This window comes from Xiphias gladius, chromosome 7 (assembly GCF_016859285.1).
Source record: "Xiphias gladius isolate SHS-SW01 ecotype Sanya breed wild chromosome 7, ASM1685928v1, whole genome shotgun sequence".
In the NCBI taxonomy this organism is placed as follows: Eukaryota; Metazoa; Chordata; class Actinopteri; order Istiophoriformes; family Xiphiidae; genus Xiphias; species Xiphias gladius.
The window spans coordinates 16,543,518-16,553,033 of NC_053406.1; the positions used below are offsets into that span (position 1 = coordinate 16,543,518).

General features: G+C 43.3%; 1 protein-coding gene across 1 annotated transcript; it reads right to left on the reverse strand.

Moving 5' to 3' along the window:
* Positions 1-719: 719 nt before the first annotated feature.
* On the reverse strand, positions 720-7,743 carry rhoub (ras homolog family member Ub). The gene is made up of 3 exons (XM_040130599.1): positions 7,341-7,743; positions 5,392-5,450; positions 720-3,087 (listed from the first exon to the last, which is right to left on the reverse strand). Exons 1-3 carry the CDS (start codon positions 7,555-7,557, stop codon positions 2,632-2,634), a joined length of 732 nt encoding a protein of 243 aa, XP_039986533.1. The 5' UTR covers positions 7,558-7,743; the 3' UTR covers positions 720-2,631.
* Between the last annotated feature and the right edge of the window lie 1,773 nt (positions 7,744-9,516).

The window sequence follows — 9,516 nt, forward strand, 5'->3', positions numbered from 1 at the left end:
AGTTAATTTTAGAGACTGGCTGAAATTTGGGGAACTCAATATTTAGGGGACAATATAGTGAATCACATGGCAAAATTTAAAAACTACTCAGGTCACTACTGTATATTTAGATTTTTTCTGTCTTAGCAATGCAGGATGGTAGTTAGTCATGGTTTGTGGTCATCAATTGTATAATACTAGTTGTTACGCCTCATTATGGAATAATTGGAGTAAACTATATAGTGCATCATAATTCTTATTAGGCATTCAGACAACAAAAATAGTGTGCATGCTCTACAGCGACCTATATAGTGAATATTGTTTTGTTTAACAAGGACCACAATGGAAAAAAAGTCTTGGCCAAGGCTATTATTGACTTTTGTGTACTTGAGTGTGATTTAATGTCCTCTCCATAATGTCAAACTAAAATAAAATAAATAGTGAATGATTTTTGGACAAAGCCCATGTGTTGTTTCGATACGCGTAGAAAGTAGGTAAGCCTCTAGATTAAACATCACCCTCAGTCTACTTCTAGTGTAATTTTATTCACAAAGTTCATTGTGTTTATCTACTAAAAGCATGTTAAAAGTTTTGAAAGGCTGCAGGAACGCTTCTGGCAATAGCCTGTTAACCTACATTTTGGTTAGACCAGTTCCCTCCTTTTTTTTTTTTTTTTTTTTTAATGGGGAATTTTCTGTATAGCAAATTTCTTACTGAAGGACATAAAAAAACATATGAGATCTGTCAAAACACCTATTCATACGTTAATAACCTTTGACCTTAGAGACTAAGTACGAATAAGCTCCCCCCCTCCACTCTTATGGTTATATCATATCCTCTAAAGTGTGACAGTCAAGATAACATCTCCAATGAAGCATCAACAGTGGAAACAGGTTAAATATTTCACATTTTATTTTTTTTCCGCTCATACAGCTCAACAAACTGCTCTCATGCCAGAATCAGACACCCACTGAAACACTCATACTGTTGAGTATCATTTAGAGTTGGACAGCACAGCCAATGACTGAGTCACTTATATATGTACACACACATTTATCCTGATGACATTACAAACATCATTAATGATTACTATGTAACATACATAATGACATATCATGTTTCATACATCTGCTCTGTATTGCTGTCGATCAGTTATTGGCCCAGAAGGAACAGATAAATAGACAGAGCTGAATGAAAGGCTTCTGAAAAATAAGAAGCAAACATAGGAGCAGTCTCTTTGGTGATTTCACCTCATTTACTGTGTAATTTTAAAAGAGGAGAGAGCTCCGGTACGCTGACCAACAAAGACGGATAATTATCCATTTAAGGCCCTGACTACAATGACAATAAAAGACCCTGTGATCATCCACCAAAGATGCATTTACCTGCTCTGTGTCTAACTCTAAAGTTTCCACACAACTGGTCCAAAGGCCATTGCATGGCAAGACGTCAGTAATGTGTTTGGACTCTGTGTAATAAGTGCAATGTACAGTGGCACTACCCAACGTATTGCTGCAACCTTGTAACTAACAAAAAGTTCTGAAAACTAACAAACTGGCTTTAACATTTCAGGCAAAGCTTTTCAGTCAAAGTGAACAATGGAAACTTCTAAACCTTCCAAAACCTACAGCATACATGTGTTATCCAGTATAGGTTAAACACCAACCAACCTATACTCACCTATTGGTGAGGAGCTTACAGACCTCTAACTGTGTGGTCGACTAACAGTGCGACAGCTTTATCAACACTTTGAAATGTGGCACGGATACAAGCTGATGTAGAGAAATCCCCACACTAGTTTTTAGTTAAACAGAAGTGAATGGCCAGACTAATGCGACAGTTCATGAACAACATACACCGTTCAAACCAGCCGTACACATCCTCAAGATCTCATCGATTTCATATGAATTTATACTCATGTACATTTGATTGTAATCCAAAAGAGAATGAGTTAAAATGAATTTTATCTGATCTGACTCTTAACAAGTTGCCATTGAAGTTATAGACACTTGTGGTTTGGGAAACAAAAGGTGCAGGATTGGCTTTGATTTTCAACAGTAGAACTATTGCATCTCTAACTGGGGGTTTAAACTATCTATCAGAAGTGTCGGGGGGTGAATTACAGTGTAGAATACAAAAAATAATATACTTTGTTAAAGAAGGGTATCAAATCAGACAAAAAGTAGGAGTATACTTTTAGTACAGACATCGCTGCCTGAACACCTCCCCTCCAAGTCAGCTCACATTTGCTTTGGACAAGTCCATTATGATATGCAGTCCATGTGTCATAAAATTTTATTAGCTCCATAATTTTTGGTTGAATGCTGGTCAGTCATATTTAAAGAGTTCAGTCTGGCTCTGAGCAGCAGACAGTGGTTTCAGCCTTATGCTCTCTGTCTTTTAGGCATCAACAAAGGATATTTTATGGTCAAAATGAAACCATGCTAAACCCGCAACCACTCGACAACTCAGGCAGGCACACTCTGCCTCTATAGAACTGCTCCTCCTCTGAATTAAAGTCATTCTGGCCAGCACATCCGGGTTCGTCCAGGTGAATGTAAAAATAGAAGTCCTTAAATCCAAGTCAAGTCCTCCAGACAAATCAGCAGTTCCAGTTTTATATCAGTCACGGGAAAATCATTTCCTCCCTCCCTACTGGACGCACACATACTTCTTCCACCAGGACTTGGAGAGCATCTTCATCTTATCAGCTGTGCTGCGGACCTTCCTTTCCCGTCGCGCTCTCCTGTCAGAGTGCCGCAGCCCCACAGCAATGGCCGCATCAAACACCTCCTTCAGATTCTTTTGTGTCAGCGCCGAGCACTCAACATACGTCACCGCCCCAATTTTTTCCGCCAGCGTTCTGGCGTCTTCCTCCAGCACCGGCCTCTCCCTCCGCCTTGCCAGCTCGATCAGCACCTTGACGTCCTGCCGCAGGTCGCACTGTGTACCTACGAGGAGGATGGGCGTGAGAGGGCAGCGGCGTCGAATTTCGGGGACCCACTTCTCCCAGACGTTTTGAAAGGAAGCGGGGCTGACCACGCTGAAGCAGAGCAGCAAGGCGTCAGTCCGACTGTAGCAGAAGTGCCGGAGTTTGTCAAACTCATCCTGATGGAGAGAGAAACAGATAGTTAGCAATGTGGCGATGTACATGATTTAAATCAAACAAGTCTTAAGATTTTCCATTTGGCCTTGCTCTAAATCTTTACTTTGTGATGAACTATTTCCCTTGACTTCTCACCCTGACGGACCACGTGCAAATGCACTTTCAGTAATCACTTCACTGATCAACACACTCAAGCACCATAACATCACAGGGCAGGGGATTGTGCCAATAGTCGTTCAATGACAATCTGTCTAAATAGTGTTTATATTGTGCTAATACACAGTATACGTGTGAGCCCCGCCCACACCTTTATATCATCTACAGTAAATCTCTTAAATTAACACTTGGGAGCCACATAGCTTTGACTAACAAGGGCCTCCCATATCCTTGAATACACACTATGTGTAACTTGACGCAAACCTCTCCTTCTTTCTCTCAACTTTCTTCTTTCCAGCACACATCTCCTAATCCCTCTTTGCCTGTACAATGCTCTGTGCCAGCACCTTTTGATTGAAAAAGCGACTCAAATCTGCGGAAACAATCGGTAAATCAAACATAACATGTGGACTTGAAGCTCAGTAAATTCAGTGGACACTTATCAACTTGTGAGTTTCCCACACAATCTTTGGCTTTGCTTCCTGATCGGATGACGTAGGTCCATCTGCAGAATATACAGACATATCAACATCTGTGAGTAAGGAGCAACTTTGTTTAACAGCTTTGGCAGCAGCTGTTATCATCTTTCTCCAGACCTTCTCTGTCTCTCTGTCTTGGCTCACTCTCTAACTCTCCCTTTGCCCCTTTCTTCCTCTGTCATCTCTTTTTTTCGGCACATCCCGACTCATTTCTGGCACAAGCTCCCCTCTTATGAAATTGTGTAAGTACAGTAAGTGTTTACTGACTTTTATCTGCCCATATTTGCCTAAGCTTGTCACTGTGTGCAGCTCGCAACATGCTGTGAGGTGTTACATGTATTAGGGGCTTGTTCAAATGCCTCGTTCCACTTTAGTGCCAAATTGTCTTTGATTCTGCGTTGAACCGGCAAGTGCGTTCACAGCATTTGTGAATGTCAAATATGCTGCTCCCAGGGCAGGGTTCTATTGAGCTGAATTATCAAACCACCAACCATGCCCCAGAGAAATTAAAAGTTCCACAAGCTGTTCCTTTCATGATTGCCCTACCAACTTAATATGAGTTAATAACTTTTGCCTGGCAAGTTTTTCGTACCGCTGCATCCTTAACAGTGGAGACAGACAAAAATAAGTTGTTTTCATTTTTTGTATATCACCTCCAGTCTAGCCTCCACCATAAGATATACCTGTTTTAGAAAGGGTTATTTCTACTCCAGATGAAGACTGACAGCAGAGCCCAGGAATTCTGCTATTTCTACACTGGTGAGCTACCTGAGCTCCAAAGTAAGAGTGGAAAGCAAAGGCAACACTGGCGGAACACAAAGACAGCATAGCTGCAACTAATGAGTATTTTCACAATTGATTCACCTTTGATTTTGTTTTTCAAATTAATCAAATTATTTGTTTAATCTATTAAATGTCCAAAAACAGTGAAAATGACCCTGAAAAAGTCTGAGGACTCAAAGTGTCATGCTCAAATGGCTTGTTGTATCAGACCAAAAGCCCCACATTTAAAACACAGAAAAGCACAATGTCCTCACATGTGAGAGGCTGGAAGCGGCAAATGTTTGGCATTTATCCTCGATGAATGGCTAAAAGATTCATACATCGCATTGTAACAAGCAACAGCCATGCTAGTGACTCTGAGTCTGCACAGTGGTGCTTTGAGCTAAATGCTAACATCAACATGCTAACATACTCATAACCACAAGGCTAACTTATAGGTTAGCATGCTAACATTTGCTAATTAGCACTAAACACAAAGTACAGCTGATGCTTTTCCAGTTTCCAGTTTCCAGTTTTCCAGGTATTTGATCGTTAGCAAAGGTATTTGAAAAAATGTTGACCCGATGATGGCGCTAGAGGAAACGTCAGGGGATCACCAAAGTAACTAGGATTCATCCTCCGGGGACCAACTGCGCAATGTCTGTACACAATTTCATGGCAATCTAACAGTTGTTGAGATATTTCATTCTGAACCAAAGTTGTGGACTGACAGACTGACAACGCCATTCATAAAATGTGACATTTATGTGGAGCAAAGGTTGAAACATATGTGAGGCATACATTGTGATCCATATAGGGGGCCAAAAGGTAATGCCATATTTGTTTGTGTGTGCATGTGTGTGCGTGTGTGTGTGTGTGTGTGTGCCTGTGCTTACAAACAAAACTCACCTGTCCTGCAGTGTCACACAACTGTAGTCTAACCGGGTTTCCGTCCACCTGAACCACAGCTGTCCACACAGAAGGAGACAGACAGAGAAAATATTACTTTAAGCCTGTGTAACACTGACACTTCAGTAGTTAACATACACACAACTACCCACAAGAAAATTCTCTGGAATAAACAAAAGCCTGCCAGTTGAAAACACAAAGACCCCCTGCTCTGCTCTTGCAGCTCACAGACGGCCTGCTCTGTCTCGCCCACCCACTCTGCCAGTTACTGTTGAGACCGTAAAGCTTTACTGACGCTCGGACCACTCGGCGAGCTTTGTTCTCTGTTGTGATTTGACAGAGGCCATTTCAAGGCTAAATAACAGAGGGGGTAAAAACAAAGCAGATTTTGTTTGCTCAGTGACTCTCTTCTGATCGGCCTCACTTCCAGATTGGAAAAGTGGATGAGTCATCTTACAACAAATGACATTATAGGGCCGTTTATTCTTTTCATAAGAGCGAGCACAATGCTGAGCAGCAGGCACCTGGAAACATTTACAATACGCCTGGAGTGGTCGGTCATACCGCCTGATCAAAAGAGTCTGATGGAACTTTTCTTGTAGTAGGTAAGGCATCATGGCACGGTGCTTTAACAAGAGCAAGGAGAAAGGGCGGGAGGAGAGAAAGAAAGGAAAGTGAGAGAGAGCTGCCACTGTGTAATCATTTCCTAATCCCTGACATATGATAGTCCTTTGATTTTCTGGACCAAAACCCCCTCTTATCGTGCCCTCTCCCAGCCTCCCGCTCCTCTACGTCTCCGCCACCTGTGGCATTGCGTAACTGCTCAGAAGTCAGCTCTCAAGAGGACGCTCTGATCCCGGGCACCAAGAAATGACATCACCATGAAGGGCCCCAACTGCACAATTGCTCTCTGTCAGGCTGGGGCGAAAGACAATCTCTGCCTCAGAGCCGCGGCAACAGATGTGCCCATCCCAGTATAGAGGAGAGGGCTCGTGGGTCAAGGCTGACAACAATAGGCAGAGTTGTGCAATCCAAAACCCCTGAACCAGAGACTGTTCTGTATGGGAGGGCTGAGCCAGCGTTGGTCTGAGGGCGGTGTGTTTCCCAGTGAGTGTTTTATGGGATTTGTGTTGGCCAAGTGGTTTGTTTTGCAACTAATCAGTGTAATGTCAGAGAATTAACTAAGATTAAATATTCTAAATAAGCGTAAATATCTGTTAATGTGTGTTTTTTCATATATCAATACCATCATATCTTATACTCTTGCATCCTGCAGAGTCAATAATAGCTGACAGTCATGCAGATTGGACATTTCAAAGTTTACAAAGTTTTTTTTTTTTTTTTTAGAAGAAGAAAAGCTAAAGAGGGACCGTCTGAAGATGTGCGCATGAAGCCTTAAAAGGTGATCAGCAGGTCACAGGTGTATTTTTCATGCCATCACTGATGTGCCTCGTTTGAAGGATTTTGTTCCCTCCTCTTATTTTCATTAAACAAAGCCTGCTGGGACTAGTGAGACAGTTTGGAAAGTGGAACCGTGCCAAATGGAAACCTGGCTGCATCCAGGGAGGATAGCTCATGTACGTTCAAACTGATGTAAGACAGATAATAGGAAACACAAACACATCCATCATAACAGTGGAATAATAGGAGGGAATGGAAGAATGGGGGGGGCTGGTGCACTCAAAACGTGAAGTTGAAGAAGAACTCAGTGATAGACATTTGGGCAGGTAGCAACAAATTGATTTACCCCTGAAGTGGACAAAATGTCATGTAGGTTTCATTCAGCAGAATGTACAGTTTCTGTCTGAGAACCCCTGATCTAGGAAAAAGGAGGGGTGACATTGCTTGCATATGCTGTTATAGGCTATTCTTCTGTTTGACTATTTGTGCATATGTCCACAGAAATGATAATGAAAATTAAAAAGTAGCAGTAGCTTGACACTGCTTACCCGAGAAGTCATCAAATGCAGTAGGGACGTATTTGGTTGGGTAGCCGTTGGTTGTGTAGCTGACCACCAGACTGGTTTTTCCCACCGCTCCGTCGCCGAGCAGGACGCACTTCAGCAGCCGCTCCTGCGCCTGCCCCGGCCGGGCGGGTTGGGGATTGTGCGGGGGCACCGGAGGGGCCATGGTCCTTCCGTAATCCATGGTGATCGGAGGTGACATTCAATCGGCCAGCACTTCACCGCGCTCTCCTCGACGGGCAGATGAGGCGCCCACCATGAGAACAGGTTCGCTTCTCTACCGCAAGTTTGCCGGATGCCTAGGATCGCGAGAGGGACTCGTGCGTAAAACCTCTCCTGTTGCCCTGTGCGCGGTCATGTCCGGTGCGGGGGATCAGCATCCTCGACTACAGCTCGAAAGTCTGCAGTTGACGATGGGCGGGCCTAAGCCTTTATAGCTTCGTCGCGATTTGACTAATCCCACCCACTTCACCGCCCATCAGCGGAGGGCTGAAAAGACACAGGTTGAAATTTTGAAAAAAAAAACAAAACAAACAAAAAAACAAAAAACACAACAACACCTCTTTTAGCAAAATATATACAGCATATAAAAGATCACTTGTTCTGGACTCTTTGGGAAAATTAGAATGAGACCAGAAACCAATTTGTTTCATTTATCATTGTCTTTTATTTGTATTCTTTTAATCAATGTATCTCTGCTACACAGCACAACCAACTGCTTCGTTCTCCGGGGCCGACCGGCAGTGAAGCTGCCCTGGCCTCAGTGTGTTCGACCCTGTGCAGGCAGGTCCGGGCTCGTCCCCATCGGTCAGGGGGAGAATACCTCGATGTCCATTTTAAACGCGACACGTAAAGCACTGAAATTTCAAACCCAGTCGGAGCCCCTGGCCTACTTTACTTTGCGGCCAGCTGAGTCCCGGAGGAGCGGCCGGTGGCCATAAACTGTGGCTACGAGGGGGGGGGGGGCGTACAAGTACAACATCAAAACACAGCTCAGCCGAGAGATTTTTTTTTTTTTTTTATCAGAACTGGACAAATTCAAACGTAGCTCCCCCCCCCTCTGATTGGGTGGTTTTCCAAACTGTCCAGTGGCGGAGGAGATCTCGTCTCCCAGCTCCGGGCTGTCAGACACATTCGACACCTGGAAAAATGGGAGCGAAGTAACGTCCTGACTTTTCTCGCCCCCTCGTGGCAGAGAGCAAGAACAAAGAGTGAACTGGCACGCCTGAATTCCTTACAGCGCAAGGAAGCTGCAGTCTCTCAGGTGTAAATGCATTCGCATCATCTTTACTTTATATCAGGTAAAATCACAATTGACCCTTTCGTGGTTTAACAGCAGTGAGAAATAGGCCTGCATTTTCCTGAACTGACCCGATAATGAAGAAAAGATAATATTACAAAAGCTGTGCAGTATCAGGGTACAAAGACGGCCTTTGGGTTCTTTTTTTTTTTACCTGGAATTTGTAAAAACCATTTACAACATCAGTGAGCCTGCCACACAATCTTGGCTATTAACATGATGTCCCATCGGCTACGTATTACAATGTATCTGAACCCTTACACACCATCTCTGAGGAATCCCAAGCTGATAATCTGTTGAAGGGGCCCGTGCAAAATACAATTTCTCTAAATCACACTACAACTTTTACTTATGTACCGTCAATGTTGGGATTTTAAAAACAATACAGTAATTCCAGATGATTAGATGAGATAAGATAAAGTCCTTAATTTGTGTGTAATTTAAGTCCAGTTGTTTATACACCCACCAAGCACTATTAGGAACGCCATACTAGTACTGGGTAGGGCCTCCCTTTTCTCTCAAAACAGCCTCAGTTCTTCGTGGCGATTATACCACGTGATGTTGGAAACGTTCCTTTGTGATTTTGGTCCATGTCGACGTAATTACATACCATAATATCTGCAGACTTGTCAGCTGCACATTTATGCTGCCAATCCTTCGTTCTACCACATCCTAGAGGAGTTCTACTGGAGTCAGATCTGGTGACTGGGGAGGCCACTGTAGTAAACTGAACTCACTGTCATGTTCATGAAACCGGTTTGAGACGACTTTTGCTTTGTGACATGGTGCATTATCATGCTGGAAGTAGCCATTACAAGATGGTAAATTGCTTTTGGCCATAAAAGGGAAGCACATGGTCAG

Excerpts from the sequence above, each read along its gene's own strand:
- rhoub (XM_040130599.1), bottom strand. The coding sequence starts at position 7,557 with ATGTCACCTCCGATCACCATGGATTACGGAAGGACCATGGCCCCTCCG. Across the intron at positions 5,451-7,340 it reads TGCATTTGATGACTTCTCGG|CTGTGGTTCAGGTGGACGGA; the intron begins GTAAGCAGTGTC and ends CTGTGTGGACAG. Across the intron at positions 3,088-5,391 it reads TGTGTGACACTGCAGGACAG|GATGAGTTTGACAAACTCCG; the intron begins GTGAGTTTTGTT and ends TCTCTCCATCAG.